General features: G+C 38.6%; 1 protein-coding gene and 1 pseudogene across 3 annotated transcripts; both read right to left on the bottom strand.

The window, feature by feature from the left end:
- Window positions 1-101: 101 nt before the first annotated feature.
- Window positions 102-21212, bottom strand: RTCA (RNA 3'-terminal phosphate cyclase). Of its 3 annotated transcripts, XM_004775183.3 has the most exons (11): window positions 20954-21212; window positions 20765-20865; window positions 19011-19154; window positions 13715-13838; window positions 13260-13318; window positions 11762-11903; window positions 11042-11166; window positions 9015-9073; window positions 6181-6275; window positions 4101-4205; window positions 102-464 (listed from the first exon to the last, which is right to left on the bottom strand). In XM_004775183.3, the coding sequence occupies exons 1-11, from the start codon at window positions 20996-20998 to the stop codon at window positions 363-365; spliced, it is 1101 nt and encodes a 366-aa protein (XP_004775240.1). In that variant the 5' UTR covers window positions 20999-21212; the 3' UTR covers window positions 102-362. The 3 variants fall into 3 exon arrangements, with proteins under 3 accessions (XP_004775240.1, XP_004775241.1, XP_044920844.1); XM_004775184.3 differs by lacking the exon at window positions 20954-21212 and having other exon boundaries at window positions 19011-19232; XM_045064909.1 differs by lacking the exon at window positions 20954-21212 and having other exon boundaries at window positions 19011-19169; window positions 20765-20861.
- Window positions 472-3554, bottom strand: LOC123387370 (annotated as a pseudogene).
- Window positions 21213-27911: the final 6699 nt, after the last annotated feature.

The following is a 27911-nucleotide window of genomic DNA, read 5'->3' as shown; positions in this document are numbered from 1 at the left end:
AGGTTTTGATAAAGTGATTAGAACCAGATCCAAATTACAGACCAAATCTACATCCCTGACTTAATCTATTATATAAGAAGAAAAACACACTTCAGGTGGAATGAATGTTCTATTTCAATACTTTAATACTGAAATCAGCTATCATACACATCCATCAGCTCTTTTATTTCCTTGTCCTTATCTCAGGAGATAGTCAAGGTAAGATTAATTTGATGAAGAATTCTCAGCAAATCTACAACACTCTGTACTTCATCTCCATGCTTATGTCAGATTCTTTAATAAGTTACTTCTTATTCATTGTTTTCTAGTATTTATGGATTAGTGCAATACATCACTGAGGTATTATTTAAAAGGCAAATACCCTATAGATACGGATTTGTCATTCCAATTCCTTGGCATTCAATAATATAAGTGTCTTTAGATGCATCTTCTTCATCTTCTGATTTCTTCACAGAGAATTTAGCCTGAAACCAGAGAAATGTTTTGTATATAAGTAATAAGAGGAGGGATGAAAGGAGAGCCCACAAATCCTACTTAAAAAGTCAGGTAATTAATATCTAACTCATTTTATTGAAGCAGCTAGAGGCACAAAGATCAAATGACTCATGAGAAATTCAGTAGTCTGGATATAAAATGTTTTGCTCCAGAACCATGACTCTTGTTCAGAAATAATGCTTGTGCAGTTCTGTCAGAATGTATAGTCTGCCAGAATGTATATCCACTCCGTAACCACTGAATCAAAATCCCAGGATGTCTGTAGGCTAGGCAATCATCATTTTAAAAATCTCAACTGTTAACTGTAACATACCTTCACTGCCTACTTCCTAAATTTTTTCTAAAACGGGGCACTGAAGCATTTATACTTCTCTTATTTTGTCAAGTATCAAGTTTTCAATTTCCCTCAAATTTTTCTTGCCAATTTTATTCCCTAAATATGCTATTCAAAAAAAATTTAGTTCAGAGAAGGAAGGTGGGGGGAGGTTCTTCATCTTTACTGGCTTAGCAGTGTTATTTTTGACTTGCTAACGGATTCAAGTTTGGCTTTGAAATATACAATCTCCATCACTGTATTCTGGAAACTTTTTTTTTTTTTTTAAAGCTACTGTGTTCATTCTAACAAAACAATTAAAATCAAAACAACTGAGTGGGTTTAATTTGTAGCAAAGGGATTTCAAGGGTGCCTAAAACCTTAGGATTCTATAAAACACCATTTGAAAACCATCACTCTGGGGCCCTGTTAAATAATAATATTCACAAATTATTCCAGTTTCAGTTTTATGTGGCAGTGTACTGATAAACAGTAATACTGAAAATTATTGCTGAAAGAATACACACTGAATTCTGAGCTATATAGCCAAATTATTTATGTAACTATATATGCATAAATATTTCCTCACACTGTAAGCATTATATAAACATGAAACATAGGAACAGTCAAGGAAACCATTTCTAACCTATATACAAACATATTGAAAACTACAAAAATTTAGAGCTGAAAGGAGTCTTAAGGGATTATGCACCAGTCTCTGATTTTACAGATCAATTATCTGCACAGAGGAACAGAAAGACAAAGCAGCTCACCCAACGTCCCTCAGTTAAAAGACAACAAAGCTAAAAAGAAACCAGAGCTATAAATGCCAGGTCACAGTACTTTTCACTGGGTACTCACTTCAAATAACATGTCAGCGTCTATTGCATGCTAAGTATTATAAAACAGAAGATCAAATGAATACAACTTGGTCCCTACTCTCAAGGAGATCATAGTCCACAAAGAAAGACAGCATTAATGGAAATACAGCATTATGGAAATACAGCATTAATAAAAAAATAAAAAATACAGCTAACGATCTCTCGATATCAAATATAATTTGCTTTTAATTCCTATTAGCCTTTTCCTACAACTGAACCAAATTTTATCCAAGCTTTTTTCTTTTTTTTTAAGACTTATTTATTTTATTTTATTTTTAATTTTCAATTTTTTTTTTTACAAAAGAACAAATCTACACCTTTACTTACTTCTCATTAAATTTAAATCCTTGAGGTGTACAGCATCACACGGATTCTGTGGCCAATGGCTTTAGCAAGAAGGTTGCTTTATAATTTGGCGCGAACCATGCTGCTGTTTCCATGAGCACAAGTTACTTTTCCCCAGATTACTCTGGTTTTGTTTGGTTTGCCACCAGGAGTCACTGCATTGTTCTTTGCTTTATACACGTAAGCACATCTCTTGCCTAGATAGAATTTCATTTCATCTTGAGCATATACACCTTCGATTTTAAGAAGAGCTGTGTGCTCCCTCTGGTTGCGGAGACCCGCTTATAGCCAGCAAAAATGGCCTTGGACCACAGACTTCCAGACATTATTTGGCGTTTTAGAGGAGTCCTGTCCCCAGCAGGCCTCCACAGGCCCCAAGATGCCAGAAAAAGCTTATTTATTTATTTTAGAAATAGAGAGAGAGAAAGAGCACAAGCAGGAGGGGCAGAGGGAGAGGGAAAGAGAATCTCAAGCAGACTCTGTACTGAGTGCAGAGTTTGATGTGGGACTCGATCTCACAACTGTGAGATCAAAACCTGAGCCAAAACCAAGCATCGGACACTTAACAGACTGTGCCACCCAGGTGCCCCTTATCTATGCCCCCATGTTATTAAAAATCGTGCAAATAAACTGGAGAGAGTAGGGTAACAGTGACTTTGTGCTTAGTCCATGTTTATAGTGGCTTTTTTTTAAAACAGTGTGACTTACAATTTTTAAAACTACTTAAGGTCAGCACCTTCATAAAATTCTGACTTATAAATTTTATATCACTTTATGAAATTACAAAGACTATAGCAAAATGGAACTACGCAAAGTTACTGGAAAAGGCAAGAAATGAAGCTATGTGCATTAAGTGTAAAAAAAAAGTACAAAGAGAAAACACTTTTCAGGGGAAAATACCTAAAAGTCAACAGTGGTTTTACTAGCAAAAGGGAATTATGGCACTTTTTTCCCCTTATTTTCCAAATTTTCTATAAAGAAATTATATTAATTCCGGATGAGATAAACATGTCACTTTTTTTTAAAAAGGTACAATAAAAGTCACTTTTTAAAAAAAGGTACAATACTAAATCTTATTTCACTAAAAACTGTAAATCTAGTCTTACAAAAGTTAAGAGGACTGGTATGAAAATTTCAGCAAATATTCCATTCTACCACAGAATCACAAGAAAATGAAACATATAAATTATTATATAAATATTTAAGTTTATGGCCAATTATAAATCCCCTATGATTTGATTTCATAGTTCTCACCAAAACATCTTTACTCTGTAAGGCAGTACCACCTGTGGGCTCTGATTTATGCTTTCCTGGGTTTACTCAAAGTACAGTTCTGCCACTAAGAAACTATAGTCTTGAGCAATTAATTGAATCCCTCTACCTTACTTTACTCACATGGAAAATGGGAATAATAATAAAGAGCCATCTAAAATGGTTATGCAGGGTGCCTGGATGGCTCAGTGGGTTAAAATGGTTATGCAGAAGTGCACCTGGATGGCTCATGAGCAGCTGATTCTTGATTTTGGCTCAGGTTGTGATCATGGGATCCGGGGATTGAGCCCCATGTCGGGCTCCACACTTGGCAGGGAGACTGCTTGAGATTCTCCTTCTCCCTCTGTCCCTCCTCCTAGCTCTTGTGCTCTTTCTAATAAGTAAATGAATCCTTACAAATAAGTAAATATGGGGCGCCTGGGTGGCTTAGTCAGTTAAGCCTCTGCCTTCAGCTCAGGTCATGATCTCAGGGTCCTGGGATCCAGCCCCGCATTGGGCTCTCTGCTCAGTGGGGAGCCTGCTTCTTCCTCTCCCTCTGCCCTTCGCCCTGCCTGTGCTCCCTCGTTCTCTCTTTCCCTCTCAAATTAAGAAATAAAATCTTAAAATAAATAATAAAGTGCTTATGCAGAATAAGATGATGCAAGTACATTGCTGAGTTAGCTCAATGTCTACCACACAGGAAGTACTAGGTGAGTGACAGCAATTATGATTATCATTAAATTTTCTGTCTATTACAACCTGACTCAAAACTGGCTACAATAAAAATCAATTACTCTCACTAATGGAATACTCACCTTTGCTAGTTGTTCAGCAAAATGTATAGCCGTTTGTGTATGGAGTGTAACTGGTCCTGTTTTTATTCTGGAAACTCCACAGGCTAATGCCATGAAAATGATCAGCTATTAAAAAAAGAACAAAGAAGAAAAATTTTGCATGTTTACTAGTATTTGGAGTTAAAATTCTACTCCTTACCACATGAAAATACTATTAGAAATCAAAAGAGCTAAAAGAATTTCTACTTCTTTCTATTATTCTGAAGATGATAAAAAACCTGTGTCACCTGCAGTCTGTGATATCGTACAGAAATGCTTAGCAGCAGTTGTTAACATAGGTTTTCTAAAATTACTGTTTAAGAATAAAATATAGAGTTAAAAGCTAATAATCTATTTAATCAGACCAACTGTCTCTATAAGCTGGAATATGACAAACTTCTTCCACTCTCTAAAATTACATTTTAACAGGTAAATAAATATACTAATACAGAATTACTGGGAGTACAGAGTACACCAGGGTAAGAAAAGACTGGAAACAAGGGAAATTGTCTTAAGAAACTAGTTAAAGCAGTGGGTGGGGGGTGGCACCCAGCTGGCTCAGTCAGAGGAACATTCAACTCTTGATCTTGGGGTTGTGAGTTCAATCCCCACGCTGAGTGTAGATTACTTAAAAATAAAATCTTTAAAAAAGAAAGAAAGAAAGAAAGAAAAAGCTGGTTAAGAAATCCTGAAGAGTATATTTTTAAATACAGATTGCTAATTTGAGATTAAGGAGAAAAAAGTGTGGTAGAAAAAAAGAAAATATATCAAGACAGTGGACCATAAAAAGATCTTACTTGGAAACATTCACCAGTATCTCTCCATGTAAGTAGATATGTTAAGTTTCAGAGGTCTATGACACATCCAAGTGTAAATACTGACAGGAGCAAGGGATATGAATTTGGAATTAAGGAGAAAAGCCTGAGCCAGTGATATAAATTTGGGAATTGTTTGTATACAGATGGTACGTAAGCTGTGACACGGGACAAAATAACTGAGGAAGTGAATACAGATACAAAAAAGATGCATGAGCCTGAGCCTAGGGATTCTCCAAAATTTAGAAGTTGAGAAGATGAATACAATAGTAATAACAAACTAGCAAAAGACTAGAACACACAGCCAGGGAGAAAAAAAAGATAATAATGTTTTAGGGAGCAACTGAGCCTGGGTGGCTCAGTTGGTTCAGATCTGATTTTGGCTCAGATCATCTCAGGGTTGTGAGATCTAGCCCTGTGTCAGGCTCTGTCCTGGGCGTGGGCCTGCTTAAGATTCTTTCCCTCTCCCTCTGCACCCACCACTGACTCTAAATAATTTAAAAATTAAAAAAAGAAAGCAAGTGAGGAAAATATTTCAAGAAGGATAGAGTGATCCGTTGGGCCAAATGCTGTAGCCAGGTCAAGCTGAAAACTGTAATTTGAGGTATGTAATTGCAGAATATTTAAAAACTGGAACTAAGACATGCCAATTAGTCTTCAAAAGTCAATGATTAAAATTTATATTCAGACCTAATCTCAGCTGGTCCACCTGAGACCCTCTGAAATTCAACCCTAGTTCCCCACATGGTCCTACTTCCGCTCCAACAAGATGAAAGAAACTATCATGAGCCAGGAGAAACTCCCCAAACTGCAAGCACAAGTGTGCATTGGTGGGAAAGGAACTGCTCACCGAAAGAAGAGGGTGGTTCATAAAACTGCTACAGCAGATGATAAAAAACTTCAGTTCTCCTTAAAGAAGTCAGGGGTAAATAATTTCTCTAGTATTGAAATGAATATGTTCACAAACCAAGGAACAGTGATGCACTTTAACAACCCCAAAGTTCAGGCATTGCTGGCAGCAAACACTTTACCACCATTACAGGCCATGCTGAGACAAAGCAGCTGACAGAAATGCTACCCAGTATCTTAATTCAACTTGGTACAGACAGGCTGACTAGTTTAAGAAGACTGGCTGAAGCTCTGCCCAAACAATCTGTGGATGGAAAAGCACCACCTGCTACCGGAGAGGAGGAGGATGATGATGAAGCTCGGGATCTACAAGGTTTCTCTCCAGCGGGCATGCTTACCTGGTCCTGCAGATACTCATCCACAGCGCCCCCGTGTCTAAGATTTGCTAAGAGCATTTCAGCAGCTTCAATTCCAACCTTGTCTGCATTTACACCTAGGACAGACACGACAGGAAAAAACTAAATTATGAAGAGGCAAAAAGTTGAATTAATATATCCCAGTTAGCACTGGTATAACATTTTTTTAGGCCTCTGCATTCACCCAATGCAATTTTTAGGATAAGACCTTTAAAATACTTAAGTCTTCTGGGAGCTTAGCACAGGCAAATCATTTGTATCTTTAAATGAACCTAGTGGAGGAAAAACCAGGCTGCTTTGGCCCTGTTTTAAAAGTACTAATTATGAGGGACGACTGGGTGGCTCAGTTGGTTAAGTGTCTGACTCTTGGTTTTAGCTAAGGTCATGATCTCGGGGTCACATGGGGCTCTGCACTCAACATGGAATCTGCTGGAGATTGTCTCTCTTTCTCCTCTGCCCCTCTTGTTTGTACACTCTCAAAATAAATAAATCTTTAAAAATTTTTTAAAAATAAAAGTACTAATTAGGAAACCAATTTATAACCAAGTTATGATCCCATAATGCTATGCTTCAACTTCAAAATTTAAAATTTGCAGTTTATATGTATTATAATTCATCTGCAGGCAATTCTATTGGAATTAAAGGATTTTTTAAAAGTCAGAATTAATTTTCATCTAAGGAAGAACAGATAAAAATTCTCATATCAAAAAAAATTCTCATATTAAATACTGTAAAATTTTATTCCTTTAAGACTTAAACAGGCATGGGACGCCTGGGTGGCTCAGTTGGTTAAGCAGCTGCCTTCGGCTCAGGTCATGATCCCAGCGTCCTGGGATCGAGTCCCACATCGGGCTCCTTGCTCAGTGGGGAGCCTGCTTCTCCCTCTGCCTCTGCCTGCCATTCTGTCTGCCTGTGCTCACTCTCTCCCCCTCTCTCTCTCTGATAAATAAATAAAATTAAAAAAAAAAAAAAAAAGACTTAAACAGGCATTATCTTATTTTGAAAATAAGACAAAATATTTATCACCATCCCCTACTCCCTGCTTCTCCACATGCCCCAAATCTTTATACAATGCTGAATACAAAATAAGGCTGTCAAAAGTAGTAGAATATCAAATGATTTTTTTTTTAAGATTTGTATATTTATTTGAGAGAAATAGAGAACAAGCAGGGAGAGGTGCAGAGGGAGAGAGGGAGAGAATATGCTGCTGGTCCACCAATCACACTTTATATAGCACAGTTTTAAATAGAATTCAGTTATGTCATATTCATTATGTCATTGTGATTTTACTTATTGCATTATGTTGATAAGATCTAATACCCAACTGGTATCTACATCTACCAAGTGAGTAGACTATGATTTACCTGAAATTTTTTTATTTTTGGCAGTAATAAATGTGTTTAAACAGAACTGCAAGGGTAAGTACCTTTTATTTATTATTTTTAAAGATTTTATTTATTTATTGACAGAGAGAGATCACAGAGGCAGGCAGAGAGAGGGGGGGAAGCAGGCTCCCTGCTGAGCAGAGAGCCCCATGTGGGGCTCAATCCCAGCACCCTGAGATCGTGACCTGAGCCAAAGGCAGAGGCTCAACTCACTGAGCCACCCAGGTACCCTGGGGAAGTACCTTTTAAAGATCTACAAAGTAGCAATAAAGTAAGCAGCTACCACACAAGTAAGAAGGAGTCCAGTGAGAAGTGACCTCAGTGGCAAAAGTAACTTCAAATATTACAATCCAATGTATACACGTATCTCCTCTCCCAAATATACTAAATCTTAACTACACTTCCCTTTCACAAAAGTATTCAGTTTTTTGAAATCACCAACGTAATAACTAATGCAGGGAAGATTCACCAATAGACACTAAAACCACTGCATGAAAGCTGTAGAGGAATAAGATAATCAAATGGTCTCAAAGTATTATCCCAGATGACTTTATTACTTTTAAAAAGGGAAAGGATTTATAGCCAACAGACCTGGAAGACATTGCTTTAACCAAGTGATTACAGCCAGCTTTATCAATAAAAGACAAACTGACATTATCACCTACCCTGCTTTGATACAATGGAATGCACCTATTCCTACTAAAAATGTTTCACCTGAATATATCTAATCATGAGACAATCAGACAAATCCAAATTGTGGGAAATTCTATGAGAAAATGGCCTGGACTTTTCAAACTGTCAGTATCATGAAAGAAAAAGCAAGGTGAAACTATTTTGTAGTAGGAAAGAAACTAAGTATAGAAATTCACAGACCTGTACCCCTGGGGCTAATAATACATTATATGCTAATAAAAGATTAAAAATTAAAAAAAAAAAAGAAAAGAAATTAAGTAGACATGACCAACTAGCTGAGTGGTCAAAAAAAAACCCAAAAACACTGCTGTAAAAAATATTCTGGAAACAACTGGTTACATCTGAATATAACAGACAAATTCTCTGGGTGTAAAATGCTATTGTGATTACTTAGGTATTACTCTCTGGACATCCTTACTACAGTATTCAAGGGTACGACAGTATCTGCAACTTACATTGAAATAGTTCAGAAATTCACAAACTTGTAGCTAAAAGTTAACTACTGTGAGAACAGCGGATGGATGTTCATTAGCTGTTCAACTTTTCTATAACTGAAATTTTTCTAAGTATAAAGTCAGGAGAAAGACTGAAAATCTAACTGACTCTAAAACATAATCTATTAACCATATCCTTTTACACTTAACCATCAATCATGCTATAACATTCAAATCCTAACAGATAATTAAAAAATTTTACACTAGCACTGGAAATTGTGGACCCCCATTCATTTATCTGTACCTCGTTTACCAAGTGATGATCCAGCAAACAAACAGCCAGTGGATGTCTCAGCAATAATGCTATATAGGAAAAAAGAAAAGTATTACTATCTATGATATGTTCTAAAATTATATGCAAATATAATACAGTGGAATAGTGATTATTCATAAGTATGTAGAATTAGATCTATCTAGTAAATTGCAAAAGTGAAATTCTCTATTTAGGGAGCGGCACAACTAGCATAGTCCAACTTCATCAGAGCATCAGTATCCTTCAGCACTTCTGACAAGAAGTCACACTAGATTCTAATCGATTTACATACAAGGAATGACTCTCCTTGAAGTTCTGCCATCCACAATAAAAGATACCATTTCTACTATACTATATTTTATGAGGGGCCCCTGGGTGGCTCAGTGCATTGAGCATCTGACTCTTGATTTCAGTCACCAACTCAGGGTTATGAGATCAAGCCCTATATGGGGCTCTAAGCTCAGGGCAGAGTATGCTTGGGATCTGTCTCTCTCCCTTCCTCTGCCTCTCTCCCCACTCAGGCTCTCCCACTACCTTAAAATAGACTGCTATATACTTAGGATGTTTTATATGAACCTCATGGAAACCACAAAACTAAAATGTTGGTACACAGAAAATAAAGAAAACACCAAGAGAAAGAACACTACCAAAAGTCATCAATCACAAAGGGAGCAAGAGAAGAACACAAGAGAAACAGAGGACTACAAAAACAACCAGAAAACAATTAACAAAAGGGCAATAAGTATATATCTATCAATAATTAATTACAAAGCTAGTAGCAACTCAAGTGTCCATTAATAGAGGAATAGCTAAAGAAGATGTGGTACGTATATACACAGTAGAGTATTAACTCAGCCATAAAAAATGAGATCTTGCCATTTGTGTGCTAAGTGAAATAAGTCAGACAAAGAGAGACAAATAGCACACAATTTCACTTATATGTGGAATCTTAAAAACAAAAGCGCAAACAGATCCATAAATACAGGATAAACTGAGGGTTGTCAAAGTGGAAGGGATGGGGGATGGGCAAAATGGGCGAAGGGGAGTGGGAGATACAGGGTTTCCAGTTATGGAATGAGTAAGCCACAGGGATGAAAGGCACAGCATAGGGAATACAGTCCATCGTATTGCAATGGCATCATAAGGTGACAGATGGAATCTGCATTCATGGTGAGCAAAACATATTGTCAAATCACTATATTATATATATACTTCAAGGCCAACTACACTTCAATTAAAAAAAGGAAAGATCTTTCTACAGAAATGTTTGGTTTTGCTTTAGTTTTTACTTTTATTATTTTTTTTTAAGATTTTATTTATTTGAGAGAGAGAGAGAGCATAAACAGGAGCAGCAGCAGAGAGACAGGGAGAAGCAGGCATTCCACCGAGCAGGGAGCCTGATGCAGGGCTCCATCCCAGGACCCTGCAATCATGACCTCAGTTGAAGGCAGATGCTTAACCCACTGAGCCACCCAAGTACCCTGTTTTATAGTTTTTAGATAGAACTATCAAATGTAGGACATGCATTTAAATCCTTTAATAGAAACTCTGAAAGATACTTTTCATCCACAAGAGACACTCTTACTTCAAAAGATTAAAGCATTTTTATATTTAAATCAATAACAACTAATTAAATTAATATAATTATTTTCTAAATAGATCTTTGCCAGATCTAACATTTACATGTCAATGGACTTCACATTTGAGGTACAGAAAAACAACTGGAAATGTCTCTCTTAGGATCAGCTTCAAAGACTAACTTCTGATTAGTTTAAGAGCTATCTTAAGAGTGAAAGAACTCTTACAACGTAATGAAAAGCAAACCATACCCAGAGAAAAATTCTGAATAAAATAATGGTCTTAATTCATAATACTGCTGTTTTAGGTAGGAATGTCCTTAAAAATATGTATTTTTAAAACTGTACTATTTCAACAGAAAAACTACAGATCTTTCACTTAAACAGGATAATTATTTCAGAGCTCTCAATCAATACCCAGGAAAAAGTGTATTGTCTCACATTATTCCATTTCCATTGCCAAAGGCTTGGTCTTTAGGTTCCTGAACGGGCTGGATGTTAACATAAAGATCCCTAATCTCCTTTCTGATGCATCTTACAGCAGCCGCTGCCATATCTTTTGCTACCTATTGTGGCAAGACAGAAAAATAGAATAAAAGAAATTAATGATTATTTTGACAATTATTTTCAAGCCTTCAAAGGAACATACAATAATTAATAACTTTTATGTGCATTATATAAAAACTAGACTTTCAAGAGTAAAAAGCATAGATATTTAGGAAAATTTTTTAATGAAAAAAATCTATTAAAAAATTATGTGCATTAGGGGGAACTGGCTGGCTCAGTCAGTAGAGAATGCAACTCTCTCTTTTTTTTTTTAAGATTTTATTTATTTACTGGAGAGAGAATGAGAAACAGAGCATAGAGGGAGAAGGAGAAGCAGATTCCCCACTGAGCAGGGAGCCCAATGAGGGACTCAATCCCAAGACCCTGCGATCATGACCTGAGCCAAGGGCAGACACTTAACCAACTAAGCCATCCAGGCACCCCATGGACTGGAGCATGCAACTCTCAATCTCAAGTGTTTAAGTTCTAGCTCATGTTCAGCATACAGAGTATTTAAAAATAAAATCTCAAAAAAAAAAAAAAGAGTGCTTTCAAGAATTTCAAAATTTATTATGACATAATACCAAGACCCACATACACTTCCAGACAACTTACTTTAAATGGCAAAACACCAGCAACAAAAGCTCTTCCATATATCTTAGTCACAGAGCCACGGTCAGTTAAATTTATTGGATTCAACTGTTTAACTGGTGACATTCGGACAATCACTTCACCACCCCCTTTTGGGTAGTAGCCCCTACAGAAAGTATAACAAACACTCACATAAACTGCTTGTACAACAAAAATAAAGCTAAACGTTTACAATAAAATAACATGTGAATGATCTCCAAACATATAGTTCATGTTTGAAATTTCCAAGTAATGTTTTGAGTCTGTGCTGTCCAATATGGTAGCCACAGACTGCATGTGACCATTTAAATTTAAATGTCATTTAAAATTCAGCTCCCAAGTCACACCGGCCACATTTTAAGTGCTCAACAGTCGTATGCAGCTAGTGACTACTATACTGGGCAGATAGGGAACATTTCCCTCAACGCAGAAAGTTCTTTTTGACTGTGCTGTTTTAGAATATAAGCACCTTGACAGAAGCACCTTGTCCGTTTTGTTCCTGCTATATTCCAGCGCCCTAAAATAACATCTGGCAAGGAGGAGGTCCTCAGTAATATATGATGAATACTGAAGTAGCTAAACACTAACAAAACTGTAACTCAAATACTGAGTGTCACTTTATTCTATAGAGGACGCTGGCAACATAAAGAAGAGAGTAACAGCGCTCCTATACACAAGGAGCTCCCCATCTGATAAATACATGGCCACAAAGACAACCTACTAGACCACATCAGGCTGTAAGAAGACCACAAGAGAGGTGCAAATATGAATTCCAACAGAGACACACCCATGGACAATTCACACAAGAAATTACAGGTTACACTATGAAAAAATATAGTATTTCTAGTTTTTAAGAGAGCAGGAGAGGAAAAACATGAACAAAGAAATGAAAGCCCAAAGGCAGAGTAGGTTTAAAAAGCAAGTAAACGTGTGTTAGAATACATGGGGGGTGGGGGTGCAGGGAATGAAGCTAGAAAGGTAAACTGGAACAATGGACCAAGACTGTAGCACACTTAAATGCCTCATGAAGAAATCAGGCTTTGTTTTTATGTGGCAGAAGGGAAGCCTTGGAGAGAAATAATCTGAAAAATCAATGTGTTTCTTTGGAAAATAACTGATCTGCATTGTGGAGGAGAGTCCCTTTTATGACCCTGCCATGCTTAATCCACTTTCTGCACACAGAAAGTACTCAGTCTGTGTTGAGCATAGGTAACACCAGACGTGAAGATCCCTCAGTGTAGCGATTCCCTTGAAAATATTTCTTCCTAGAAACAAGCAAACACCATATGTGGCTGCTTTCAAGGCCCCATGCCCCCCTGCTGCTTTCTGTTTTTAAGCCCAGGAAGCACAATTATTTCCTACAAACTCTATTTCCTAATTACTACAAGAAGTAGTGGGTTCCAGAATAATTCTCTAATGTCTCGTTTTCCCACAATTTTAAGTATAAATAGTGGGTCGAAGGGCTATTAAATAAGTAACTTACCTCATTTTAATATCACAATTAAATTTGAAACCAAATTTTTCCACAATTGGCTTGAAAACCTGAAAAATCGGTTTATTGTTACTTAAACCACAAATATTCACTGATTCAACACGCATATTTATTAAACAAAAGTGCTCTGCACTGAGCTGGTAAAAAGGCACTATGGATAAATATTGATACAAAAATACGTAGGAGAATTCTATTTTTCAAATAAAATAACTGATATATAAACCAAAATTAAAAGTTTAACATTTAATTGGTCACTATGAACATTGTTCTAAGATACAACACAAAATCTAAACATAATCCGTTACCCTCTCCCACAAAAGAACTAGACACCATGAAAAAATGAACAGGTATGCACACAAACCACTCAGGATATATTAAATAGAGGACAGAGATTCAGAAGAATACATGAGAGATCATCTCAGTTCATCAACAACAAAGGCCCTTACCATAGCTGTGTAATCAATCTGTGGTGCCATTTCAGCATTCGTTCCACCTTTTAAACGAAGCTCTGATGGAGAAGCAGCAAAGAGAACACAGGGCATTGAGACCTGCATCAAGAGGCATACACTCCTAAGAAGGCAAAACAGGGTTAGCCACATTTTCTTTCTAAAGTCTCAAGAACATGGTGTTACTACACATCAAAATGAGCCGAGCACAGACAACTGGGAAGGCAGGTATGTAACCTCAAGTCTAAAGTTTAAAAACAACCCATTGAAAAAGAGGGGGCACACTTGGCTGGCTCAGAGAGTAAAGCATACAACTTTTTTTTTCTTTCTTTTCAGTATAACAGAATTCATTGTTTATGCACCACACCCAGTGTCCCATGCAATACGTGCCCTCTATAATACCCACCACCTGGCTCCCCCGACCTCCCACCCCCCTGCCCCCTCAAAACTCTCAGATTGTTTTTCAGAGTCCATGGTCTCTCATGGTTCATCTCCCCTTCCAATTTCCCTCAACTCCCTTCTCCTCTCCATCTCCCCATGTCCTCCATGTTATTTGTTATGCTCCACAAATAAGTGAAACCATATGATAATTGACTCTCTCTGCTTGACTTATTTCACTCAGCAAAATCTCTTCCAGTCCCATCCATGTTGATACAAAAGTTGGGTATTCATCCTTTCTGATGGAGGCATAATACTCCATAGTGTATATGGACCACATCTTCCTTATCCATTCGTCCATTGAAGACATCTTGGTTCTTTCCACAGTTTGGCAACCGTGGCCATTGCTGCTATAAACATTGGGAAACAGATGGCCCTTCTTTTCACTACATCTGTCTCTTTGGGGTAAATACCCCGTAGTGCAATTGCAGGGTCATAGGAAAACTCTATTTTTAATTTCTTGAGGAATCTCCACACTGTTCTCCAAAGTGGCTGCATCAACTTGCATTCCCATCAACAGTGTAAGAGAGTTCCCCTTTCTCTACATCCTCACCAACACATGTAGTTTCCTGTCTTGCTAATTTTGGCCATTCTTATTGATATAAGGTGGTATCTCAGTTTGGTTTTAATTTGAATTTCCCTGATGGCTAGTGATGATGAACATTTTTTCATGTGTCTGATAGCCATTTCTATGTCTTCACTGGAGAAGTGTCTGTTCATGTCTTCTGCCCATTTCTTGACATGATTATCTGTTTTGTGTGTGTTGAGTTTAAGTTCTTTGAAGATCCTGGATATCAACCTTTTGTCTGCACTGTCATTTGTGAATATCTTCTCCCATTCTGTGGGTTGCCTCTTTGTTTTGATGACTGTTTCCTTTGCTGTGCAGAAGCTTTTGATCTTGATGAAGTCCCAAAAATTCATTTTCACTTTTGTTTCCTTTGCTTTTGGAGACATATCTTGAAAGAAGTTGCTGTGGTTGATACTGAAAAGATTACTACCTATGTTCTTTTCTAGGATTCTGATGGGTTCCTGTCTCATGTTGAGGTCTTTTATCCATTTCGAGTTTATCTTTGTGTACAGTGTAAGAGAATGGTCAAGTTTCATTCTTCTACATTCTACACATAGCTGTCCAATTTTCCCAGCACCATTTATTGAAGACACTGTATTTTTTCCCACTGGGTATTTTTTCCTGCTTTGTCGAAGATTACTTGACCATAGAGTGGAGGGTCCATATCTGGGCTCTCTACTCTGTTCCACTGGTCTATGTGTCTGTTTTTATGCCAGTACCATGCTGTCTTGGCAATCACAGCTTTGTAGTAAAGCCTGAAATCAGGCTTTACTGGGGTAACGTTATGCCCCCAGTTTTGTTTTTCTTTTTCAACATTTCCTCAGCAAACTGGGGTCTGATTCCATACAAATTTTAGGATTATTTGCTCCAGCTCTTTGAAAAATACCGGTGGAATTTTGATCAGAATGGCATTAAAATTATAGATTGCTCTAGGCAGTATAGACATTTTAACAATGTTTATTCTTCCGATCCAAGAGCATGGAATGGTCTTCCATCTTTTTGTGTCTTCTTCAATTTCTTTCATGAGTGTTCTGTAGTTCCACGAGTACAGATCCTTTACCTCTTTGGTTAGGTTTATTCCCAGGTATCTTATGGTTCTTGGAAACATGCAACTCTTGATCTCAGGGTCATGAGTTCAACCCCCACTCTAGGCGTAGATCTTGCTTTAGTTTTTTTTTAAAGACTTATTTGTCAGAGAGAGAGAGAGAGCGCACAAGCAGGGGGAGCGGCAGGCAGAGGGAGAAGCAGACTCCCTGTTGAGCAAGGAGCCCGATGTGGGGCTCGATCCCAGGACCCCAGGATTATGACCTGAGCCGAAGGCAGATGCTTAACTGACTAAGCCACCCAGGTGTCTCTAGAGCTTACTTAAAAAACAAAAACAAAAACAAAACACCTCAGTAACTAAGGAAATCCTGAATCTTAAAGACAGCATTTCTGGGGCACCTGGATGGCTCAGTTGGTTGAGCAACTGTCTTCGGCTCAGGTCATGATACTGGAGTACCAGGATCAAGTACCACATCGGGCTCCCTGCTTAGTGGGGAAGCTCTGACCTTCCCCCTCTCGTGCTTGCTCTCTCTCATTCTCTCTCAAATAAATAAATAAACAGAAAGACAGTATTTCATAGAAGAAACGGGCCTTAAATGATCAGCAAATCAAGGTTTGAATCCACCTCATTAGCCATGTGATCTTTAAGTTGCATAGAAGTAAAAGAATTTTTTTAAATAAAACTGTTCTTATAGTTTTTATAAAAGGATTCTTGAAAGTGTGATCTATAAAAATCCATTTAATATAGCTAAAGCCTAAAAACACAGCGAAGAAAATAGAGTCAATTAAGTTGTAATAACTTTTCTACAATGACAGATAGTTAAACATACAAGTCAAGCCGAGGTCGAGAAATACTTAAATAATTACATCTGAATCTCTACCATGCACAAGGCATTGTTCCAGATGTCAAGATACAGTACTTACCATCATGGAGTTTGATATGATGGAATAATCTTTTACAAAGACTGACAGCTGAATAATTTACACTGAAGTAAGTTTAAAGAAAATAATCTTTGCTGTAACTCACCTCTAGTCATTATAGTAAAATAATGTGAGAAATAACACGAATTAATTTAGAATATGCAGTATTTTATAAAATGAAACCCTTCGTCAGATTATCTACATGAGCTGTCACATTCATACAGACTGTGGTACAGATTAGACATAGCCTCTAATACCAAAAGACAGACCTTTACTTAACCTTCTCATGTTAAAAACGCACCATGTACTGAAATAAACAGTCTCTTGTCACTGACAATGCATTTCATTTACTGACTGCATAACATATTAGGTATTATAAGAGAAAACATATACAACATAATCCCTGTTCTTAAGGAGTTAAGTGAGGAGCAAGTGAAAAAACCTGGAAATGTTTCGTTTACAGAAAACCATAAAGTTAATACTACTTAATTTCTCAGTGTTTATTCCCTCTGAGGACACCGAAATTTAAAGTGTTTTCCCCTCTCCACAGATAAAATCAGATTCTAAGAATAGTAAAGAAAACCTCAGGGACACCTTGGTGGCTCAGTTGGTTAAGTGTCTGCCTTAGGCTCAGGTCATGATCCTGTGGTCCTGGGATCGAGCCCTGTATTGGGCTCCATGCTCAGCGGAGAGTTTGCCTCTTCCTCTCCCTCTCCCTCTGCCCCTCCCCACCATGCGATCTTGCTCTCTCCATCTCTTTCTCAAATAAATAAATAAATAAATAAATCTTAAAAAAAAGAAAACCTTAACTTTAGGAGAGTAAGAAATTGCAAAAACAAGGGTAGACACCTGAGAAAACACATGGTACTACAATCACAGTGTAAGATAAAAATGTTAGAATGTGAGTAAGTAAGATATGTTTTCTTGCTAGGAAAAAGCTTAGTTTAAGTTCCATCAATGGAGCTGGATTTGCAACTTTAAACTCATTTCCCATATAGTCTAGTGGATTAGAAGCCAGAAGGCCTACATTCTAATCTAGTTCTGTCCCTGACTCCATGACATTGGGTAAATCACTCAACCCCAAAGGCTCTTTATTCTCTCATTCACAAAGTGGAGGAAGAACTGGAAATACATGGTTTCTACTTTCCCTCTTGCAGCTTCAAAATTCTGTAATTCTGTTTTAATCTTTAGACAGTTTGTTAACTATCGAACTTTCCCCCTTCCTATACAGGAGAATATCCAAAATAACATGCTGGCTATAAATAAAGATACCTCAAAATTCCTTAATCCCCTTAGAAAGTTCTCTGTCGGAAAACCTCACCTTAGGCCTGGCAGCAGGTCCCTTTTCACACCATACCCAAGTTTCACTTATCACTAAATATTTTTTTCTTTTTTAAGATTTTATTTATTTGAGAAAGCGAGAAAGAGAGCACAGGGTGGGGGTGGAGGGTGAAGGTGGGGGCAGAAGGCAAGGGAGAAGCAGGCTCCCCACTGAGAAGGAAGCCTGATTCAGAACGTCTTCCCAGGACTCTGAGATCATGACCTGAGCCAAAGTCAGACGCTTAACCACTTAACCAACTAAGCCGCCTAGGTGCCCACTAAACACTTTCATAAACTAAAATAATCAAAATCTATTAAAACAGTTTCTGATACAAAGTAGCATCAGGTTTACATTACTAGTTCTTATTTTATCAAATTTCCCAGTAAAAATAGGATTTTGGTAAAACGATATGGTTTACAATAGCAATCAGCCAAATAACTCAGAAAACAAAAAATGTGCCCTCTGTGTGTTATCAATAAAAGGAGGAATTCTTGGAAAAGGATAAAGGCTCCATTTAATTGTTAAATATCCATTTTCCAAAGGGGGAGGAACCCCAAGATCAGATCTAAACATTTCTAAACAGGGTAGCACAAGCATCTATTAAAAGACAACAAAAATACCTAGACTAATAGCAGAATATGGTCCATAATTAACAGCAAGCCAAGAACTAGATAGGCTACATACAATGCAAAAACTACTCTTACTACAGAGCATAAAAACTTGGTCACTTTCCAACAGTCCGTTTCTAAATAATAAAAAGAAACAAACAGGCTATACCATGCACAAAGGAATATTTAAATTTAATAGCTACAATTAATAAGCAATTACCCAAAACTACATCATCTCTATCCCTAAAAGGTTAGTGTTTTATCTCCATTTTAAAAGTGAAGAAGATAAAGCCCAAAGAAGTTAAGCAATTGTCTAGTAATGGTAGGTGGTACCTGCACCTGAATCCAGGTCTCACTCTAAAACCTGTACTTCAGTGGAAGATAAGTGATACATACCCTGCTGTCTTGGTATCTGCTGTGTGGATTCCACCTTTAATCTTCTCTGGTGTAAACATTATTTCTGTGGAGCCGATTTCTGCCCCCTCCAATTGCCCATCACACAAATCTCGAATCATTTCCAGTCCAGATAAATGTTGAGGCCTTCAGGTCATAATACTGCATCAAAACGTGTGCATTCAGAGTGCCCATAGCCCCACATTTTATGACCCATTTATAAAACTGCAATGGCAAGAAAAGAGCAAGGTCTAACCACAACAAGTGCCATATCTTCAGTGTCAGAGCTTCTTTTGAGTTTTTAGGAACCTAGACTACCTGTTTGAAGGCATCGTTTGGTTCCTTCCAAACCACTTACTTTAGCTAAAAGCACATACATAGATGCACTATTGCAAATAAGAAGTATACAGAGAGGAAAGCTGAAAACCTATCCAGGGCCACCCATCTCACTTGCATGTCATTGAATAATCTATGGAAACTGTTATGGGCTGAATGGTGTTCCTCCAAAACTCTTATGTTGAAGCCCTGACTCCTAATACCTCAGATTCTGACTCTATTTGGCGTTAGGGCCTTTGAGGAGGTGATTAAGTTAAAAAGAGACAAGGGACAGCTGGTTGGCTAGCTGGCTGGCTGGCTGAGTCAGTAGAGCATGGGACTCTTGATGTTGGGGTTGTAAATTCAAGACCCACATTGGGTGTAGAGATTACTTAAACATAAAATCTAGGAAAGAATCTTCCCATATGGCCCTCAGAGGAAACCAGCCCTGCCAGCACCTTGATCTTGGACCTGCAGGCTTCAGAACAGTGAGAAAAATAAATTTCTGTTGTTTAGGCTACCCAATCTGGTATTATGGCAGCTCTAGCAAACTAATGAAGTACCTAACACATTCTTAATAAATTGGATTTTCCTTCTGGTGAAACTGATTGCTGCAAACAACTGGTGTGACTAAGGTCATTAATGTTTGCACACATTAATAACTGCCTTTTAATAATTTCAGAAGGAAATGTGGTTAAAATAAAAGACCAAGAGATTGCTCATCTCTTACAATGTCCAAAGGAATCAGTCTGGCTTCAACCTGGGTCCCCTTCTAATAGGTGCCTATACCTGAAACTTAGCTAGTGACCCGCTTGGTTTCGCAGACAGAACGAAACAAGTTCAAGGATCAACGTGTTTCCTTGTCCACAACTGGTAATTCTGATTGTACTCGTAACTTCTTAGAGATCTGAATGTAAGCTAGGATAATATGTTAGGGTCCTTGCCTGAGCTAGGATTCTAAAATGTGCAGCAGCAGAGAATACACTGGTTAAAAAGTGAGTTTCCTCCCGCCCTCCCGACCGTGCTGTCCTGAACCCTCTTGCCCTTTGCCGCAACCTCTCCAGGTACTTAATAAGCCCAATGACGGGAGAAAACATTTAAAAGACAACTCATCAGAAGACTAGAGAACTTTAGCTATATAGAATGAAGGCGGGCCTATTTTTTCAACTTGCCCCTTCAGGCTGTCAAGACCGCACAGCCCCTACTACCGCTAACCGCCCCAGCTGGAGCGTGGTGCCCCGGGGCATTGATGTTGGCTTCAAATTCCTCAACCTTGGGGCCGGTTCTAACAAGCATCACACCCGGGCTGCCAATTCCCCAGCCACCCAGGGCGACCCAAACCCCAGGCCCCGAAACAGCAGCCCGCCCCCCCTCCCGCACCCGGCGCTCGCTCACCCGCATCCCCCAGTCCCGCGGCCCCGCCCCCCAGCGCCCCGATTCACCTCAGGCCAGGCGTGCTGCGGCCGGCTCGGATCTTCTGTACCCGCAAAGGGAGGCCCAGGAGACAGCTCAGGGCTGTAGACACCCTCAGGATCTGGCCGCCCTGCCAAGGGTGTGGGTGGGCGAGGAGAGAAAGAACATCAGACGGGGAAGCTCACTTCCCTCCGCCACCGGCCCTGCCCCGCACTCACCCCTTCCATGATCCCGCCGTCCACCTCCACCCGCTGAGCCGCCATCTGGGGCGCCCTGCGGTCCGGCCCGTAGCGACCAGGCCTCTGCCGGAATGCGAGGAAGAAAAGATGCTCGCCCCGGCCCCGCAGCTCCGAAACTTCCGTCCCCGCTTGGGGCCGCGGGGGCTTGCGGAAGCACGAAAGCGGCGCCGGCTCCCGGGAAACCGGAAGCAGCTGAAACAAACCCCGACACTCCGCGCGCGGGGACCCGGGATCTCCCGGCCCAGCGGCAGTACGCGTGCGCGCCACGGCGCTTATAGAGGCGGTGCCCGAAAGATGCAGTCAAATCCCACGCTCTCCTGGAGATGCGGCGGCGGCCTGGCAGGCACCCTGGGGCTGCGCAGTAGACTCGTCGCTTGAAAACACCAGCCCCCTAGCACGGCAAAACACGCAGACTGAAGAAACTCAAACTGGATTCTCCGGTTGTCTTGCGGGCTTCTGCAAACATCTGTGTTTATCTCTTTTCTCAAGGATCCTGCTGTTTCCAGAGCTGACCAATTTTAGAGCTGAAGCTGGAAGAAAGGTCTGGGTCCTGCAATGCACAGACCACCTTTTCCCTGGTCGGGTTTGTCTCTTCTGCAGACGGCCCTTTAATACCTTTGAGCCCGTCATTGGTCACAGGGTTGTGTGTAATAGTAGTAGTAGTAGTAGTAGTACTGTAGTAGTAGTAGTAATAGCGTTCTTTTTCTCTTCTGAAGCATGATTTATTTGGGGATGGGTGGGAAAAGGCAGAATTGGAATCAGTAATATAATGTTCTAAAAAACTAGTTATGTCACCTTGTCCAACAGCAAGGGCAAGTTCATGACAGTTGAACTAACGTCATTCACCTCAGACGATGGCAGAAAAAAAGTCAGCTTTTTGATTCTGCTTGTGGCTTGTTCCTGCAGTAACTGAGTATCCCATGATATGCAAGCCTCTAGGTAAGCAAAGAAGAGTAAGGCAACTTCTGCCATGAGGTTACTGGAGGTATAGTTAGGACGCTGAGAAGTAATCAATTACAGCGTTATACTCAAATGGTAATATAAATAATATTTAGCATATACTAATCTTAGAGTTAAATAGGAGGGCACACAAATCAGAATATGGTAAACCACAACAATAACAGACAACATTCATTGGGCATTTGCTTGAGTGCCATGCCCTGCATGCATTCACAATCTGTTGAAGTACTTAGTGTTTTTACCTCTGCTTTACACCTGCATATATTAAAATTTTGCTGCAAGTCCACACAGTTGTTAACTAGAAGACTGGAACATGAACCTGGGTAATCTGATGTAACTACCATTGTTTCCTAATCCTAATAGCCAATCCTAAGAGATTATTCTGCCACTTTTGTGACAGATATGTTCTGGGAACACATACTCTGTATACTTAACCAAATCTGAGACACTGTAATATCAGGGACTAGCCATAAGTCATTAATCAGGGAAGTAATCATATTTGCATTTTAGAATGTTGACTTTGACAATGTGTGGAGGGTAAATAGGGCTAAGAGGCTGAAGAGAAAAATGACAATGGTATAATAATCTAGGCAAGAGAAGATAAGAATTTTTTTTTTTTTAAAGAAAGGTGGGATCACTTCTCGGCCTTTTGACTGAGATCAAGTGTAGAAAGGTGGGTCTTTGTTTTTGTTTTTAAAGATTTATTTGAAAAGGAGAGAGAGAGAGTGTGTATGTGTGTGTGTGTGTAAGCACGGAGCAGAAGGAGGGGCAGGTGGAGAAGAGAGAGAATCTCAAGCAGATTCCCTGATGAGTGCAGAGCTGATGGCAGGGGCTCAATCCCTGGACCCTGATATCATGACCTGACCCAAATCTTGAGTCAAAAGCTTAACCAACTAAGCCAGCCAGGTGTCCCAAGAGATAATAAGAATTTGAAGAAAGGCAGTAGCAGTGGGGATGGAATAGTAAAGCTCTACTCCTATTTGACATCTTAGATCCTATTGCAGAAACTTAACCTTCTCAGGATCCTTGGTCTTCATTTCTAACTTTGCTATGAAATTCTGCCTCTGATCCATTCGTCTCATTTAACTACTTCCAGATGTAGGAGGAAGTGAACAAGATGGTAAGATAATGGAGAAACTAGCCAGGCAAGAGTAAATAATAATAAGCATTTATATAATGCTTTCATATACATTATCTGTGTTAATGTTCACTGGAAGCTGTGAGGTCGATGTTACTGTATCCATTTTGCCAATAAGAATCTGAGGCCTAGGGCGCCTGGGTGGCTCAGTGGGTTAAAGCCTCTGCCTTCAGCTCAGGTCATGGTCTCAGGGTCCTGGGATCCAGCCCCGCATCCGGCTCTCTGCTCAGCAGGGAGCCTGCTTCCCCTTCTCTCTCTCTGCCTGCCTCTCTGCCTACTTGTGATCTCTGTCAAATAAATAAAATCTTTAAAAAAAAAAAAAAGAAGAAGAATTTGAGGCCTAGGGAATCAAAAGACATGCCAAGGTGACATAACAATAATAGTTGGGTTAGATCCTGAGTCTTCGCAATTATCTACAAAGAAAAGACACTTAAGCTGACAACAAATTCCTCAAGAGAACAATGGAAGTAGAAAAGATAATGGATTGGGAGGCTTCTGGCTCAGTAGGTAGGGTATGGGACTCTTGCTCTCAGGATCATGAGTTCAAGCCCCATATTGGGCATAGAACTTATATTTAAAAAAAAAAAAAAGGAAAAAAAAGACAATAGATTCATATCTTCAGAATGCTGACAGAAAAGTAACCATCAACATAGAATTGAGTTATCAGCAAAATTATCTTTCAAGAATGAGAATGAGATGAAGAAAATAGTTTCCAGATACATAGAAACTGAGTTTAAGATACTTAGTAGAGGATGTACTTAAGAAGAAAAATTATATCAGTGACACCTGGGTGGCTTAGTTTGGTAAGCCTCTGCCTTCTGCTGAGGTCATGATTCCAGTGTCCTGGGATCAAGCCCTGCATCATCGGGCTCCCCACTCAGTGGGAAAACTTTCCCACTCTCCCTCTCCCTGCTGCTCTCCCTGCTTGTGCATGCTTTCTTGATCTGTCAAATTAAAAAAAAAAAAAAAAAAAACCTTTAAAAAAGAAAAATTAAGGCAACTGAGTAGCTCAGTTGTTAAGTGTCTGCCTTCGCCTGGGGTCACGCTCCCAGGGTCTGGGATCCAGCCCCCCATCAGGCTCCCTGCTCAGCAGGAAGCCTGCTTCTCCCTCTCCCACTCCCCCTACTTGTGTTCCCTCTCTTGCTGTGTCTCACTCTGTCAAATGAATAAATAAAATCTTTTAAAAAAAAGAAAAAAGGAAAAACTGACTCAGAGGGAAAGTCTGATATGTAAGAAGAAAAGCGAAAAAGAAATTATAAACATATCAGTTTATCTAAAAAAGCATTACATAAAATAACACCAGACTGCAAAAGTCAAGAGGTGGACGACTAAACTTAAAGAATCCTAAGATCTTCTTTGGGCATAGAATTAAAACATAAATTGATTAAAGACTTTAAGGTAAGTATGCAAACAGTGTGTCTAGGTGGCTCAATTGGTTGAACATTTGCCTTTGGCTCAGGTCATGATGATCTCAGTCCTGGGACTGGCTCCCTGCCTGGTGGGAAGTCTGCTTGTCTTTCTCCTTTTGTTCCTTCCTCTACCTCATGTACTCCCATGCTCTCTCTCATAAAAAAAAATTTTTTTTTTAAAAAGGTAAGTATCAAGTTAAAATTCAAGGGTAATCAATAAAGTAACATTGTATATAACTTCTAAATGAGCTGAAAGGAAGAATGAACTAAGTGGAAAACACACTTCCGTCTTTAAAAAAAGAAAAATTGAATCAGCATAAAAAAGCAGGATATAAAGAAAGCACTAAAGCAAGAAAGTAGAAATGCGTTCACGTATACAACTAATAAAAGTAAAACTTAAAGTAATTTTCTGGTTGAAAGCCAGAGATTGATTCTTTTTAAAAATAATCCATTTGGGGCACCTGGTGGCTCAGTGGGTCTGCCTTTGGCATAGGTCATGATCTCCAGGTCCTGGGAGGGGGTCTGCCTCTCCCTCTACCCCTCCCCAACCCTCACTCATGTTCTCTCTCTCTCTCTCTCTCAAATAAATAAATAAAATCTTTTAAAAAGAAATTCCAGGGGCTCCTGGGTGGCTCAGTCAGTTAAGTGCTTGCCTTCTGCTCAGGTCATAATCCGAGGGTCCTGGGATAGAGCCCCACCTCAGGCTCCTTGCCCAGTGGGGATCCTGCTTCTTTCTCTGCCTGCTGCTCCCTCTGCTTGTATTCTCTCTCTCTGACAAATAAATAAATAAAACCTTTCTAAAAAATCCATTTATAAGAGATACACTTAAAATATTAAGGATCATGAGAAGTTGAAAATAAAAAACATGGAAAGATGTACCAGATAAATGCCAATTTTTAAAAGAAAGATGATATAGCTATATTAATGATAAATTAGATTTAATACATAAAGCATTATCATTGACAACAAAAAAAGGTAGCTACAAAATAAAAGGTTGAATTCACCAGGAAAATATAACTCTTCAAATCTTTGTAAGCCCTAGATCAAGCAGGTGAAAATTTAGGAAAGATAAGGATAATTTGAACAAAACAACAAATAAGTGTGATTTAATGGCAATGATATATACATATATATTTCCATATATATATATATTCTTTGGGCAGTTATTATAGATTATGTATTTTCTTAAAGAACTCATAAAACATAAAAATGACTAAGTCAAAAAGCAAATCTAAACAATGTCCAAAAGTCTTGTATCTACAGGTCACATTTTTTTTTAATTTTAAAGATTCTATTTATTTATTTGACAGACAGATCACAATTAGGCAGAGAGGCAAGCAAAGATAGAGGAAGGGAAGCAGGCTTCCTGCTGAGCAGAGCCCCATGCAGGGCTCAATCCCAGGACCCTGGGATCATGACCTGAGCTGAAGGCAGAGGCTTTAACCCACTGAGCCACCCAGGCGCCCCTACAGGTGATGTTTTCTAGCCAAAATGTAATTTTGTTAGAAATTCATTCCAAAGAGGTCAAGCAAAACAACAAGCAAAGAACAAGTACGTTTATAAAATTTACAAACACCTGTAAATAAATCATAGGTAAATGAAGAGATGATAATAAAAAAAATGTTAAAATACTTAAAGGTGACCCAAAAATCTAAAGAATGCAATGAAATTAGTACTTCAAAAGAATTCTTTCATTAGATATTACTATTATTAAAGAATAAAGGCTGAAAATTGACTTAAGAAGCCAGAAAAAGAATTAAAAAATCAGTCAGTAGAAAGGAGCTAATAAAAACAAAGGCAGAAATTAATAAATTACAAAATAAATTAGTTCCTTAAGCTGATAAAATTGACAAACTTCTTAAAAGACTGATCAAGAAAAGCAAGTACAAATGCACAATATCTGAAAAGAAAAGAGAGCACATAATTACAGATACAACAGATCTTTTTTTTTTAAGTTTGTATTTTTTATTTGACAGAAAGAGAGCGCACAAGCAGGTAGAGGGAGAGGGAGAAGCAGGCTTTCTACTGAGTGGGGAGTCCCAAGTAGGACTCAATCCCAGGACCCTGGGATCATGACCGAGCTGTAGGCGGATGCTTAACAATGAGCCACCCAGGCTTCCCAGACCTATTTTTTTTTTTTTAAAGCAGAAGAATACTCTGAACAACTTTTGCCCATTAATTTGAAACTTAAATTATATAGACAAATTCTTTGAAAAATATAACTTACTAAAACTGGCTCAAGAAATAAACCCATTTTCTTCAACAAGCAAATTGTGCAGGGAAAACAAGTAGTGGTAGTTTTTTGGATCTTGGTTGAAACAAACTGTAAAAATATAAATGAGACCACTGAGAACTTATATTATAAAAAAAAAAAAAAAAAAAAAAAGAAGGAACAGGGCACCTGGATGGCTCAGTCTGTTAAGGTCTGCCTTCAGTTCAGGTCATGATCCCATGGTCCTAGGGTCCTGGGATTTAGGATCAAGCCTCACATTGAGCTCAGCAGAGAGTCTGCTTCTCCCTCTCTGTGCTCCTCCCCACCACTTGGTGCACTTTCTCAAAAATAAATAAAATCTTAAAAAAAAAATAAAAATAAATAAATAAATAAAATCTTGAAGAAAAAGAATAGAAGGAGAAGTAATATAGAGACCTACTTATACTATAACTATTTAAGAAATTTAACTGAATTCAAGGAGAGAGAGTGAAACAGGAAAGGCCGTCAGTGTTCTACTGACAAGATATCCCAAATTTTCTGGGAACAGATGATATTCATATATAGAGAATAGACCATGAATTCATATAAGCTCTTCCAGGTAATATGAAAAAGAAGTAAGACACTCCAATTCTTTTTACAAGTATAACTTTGTTTTTGTTTTGTTTCTTTTAAAAATATTTTATTTATTTTATTTAGTGATTCAGCACTTACATATAACACCCAGTGCTCATCCTAAACAAGTGCCCTCCTTAATCCCCATCATCCATTTAGCCCATTCCCCACCCACTTTCCTCCATCAACCCTCAGTTTGTTTTCTATCATTAAGAGTCTCTTACGGTTTGCTTCATTTCCTTTCTCTCCCTCTCTTTTTTTTCTTCCAACATGTTCACGTGTTTTTGTTTTTTAAATTCCACATGTGAGTGAAATCATGCAGTATTTTTTTCTGAATTATTTTGCTTAGCATGATACACTCTAGCTCCATGTCATTGTAAATGGCAAGATTTCAGTCTCTTTGATAGCTGAGTAATATTCCATGTATATATATACCAATATATAGAAGATTTATCCATTCATCAACTGATGGACATTTGGGCTCTTTCCATAGTTTGGCTCTTGTTGATAATGCTGCTGTAAACATTGGGGTGCATGTGCCCCAAGACTCGTTTGACGTTGATACCAAAACCAAACAAAGATGACATGGGAAAGAAAAATTATAGA

Source organism: Mustela putorius, unplaced genomic scaffold (genome assembly GCF_011764305.1).
Source record: "Mustela putorius furo isolate JIRA1106 unplaced genomic scaffold, ASM1176430v1.1 tig00003853_pilon_pilon_pilon, whole genome shotgun sequence".
Classification (NCBI taxonomy): domain Eukaryota; kingdom Metazoa; phylum Chordata; class Mammalia; order Carnivora; family Mustelidae; genus Mustela; species Mustela putorius.
The sequence above is the reverse complement of the archived record's forward strand: the minus strand, read 5'-3'. Positions and strand labels throughout refer to the sequence as shown.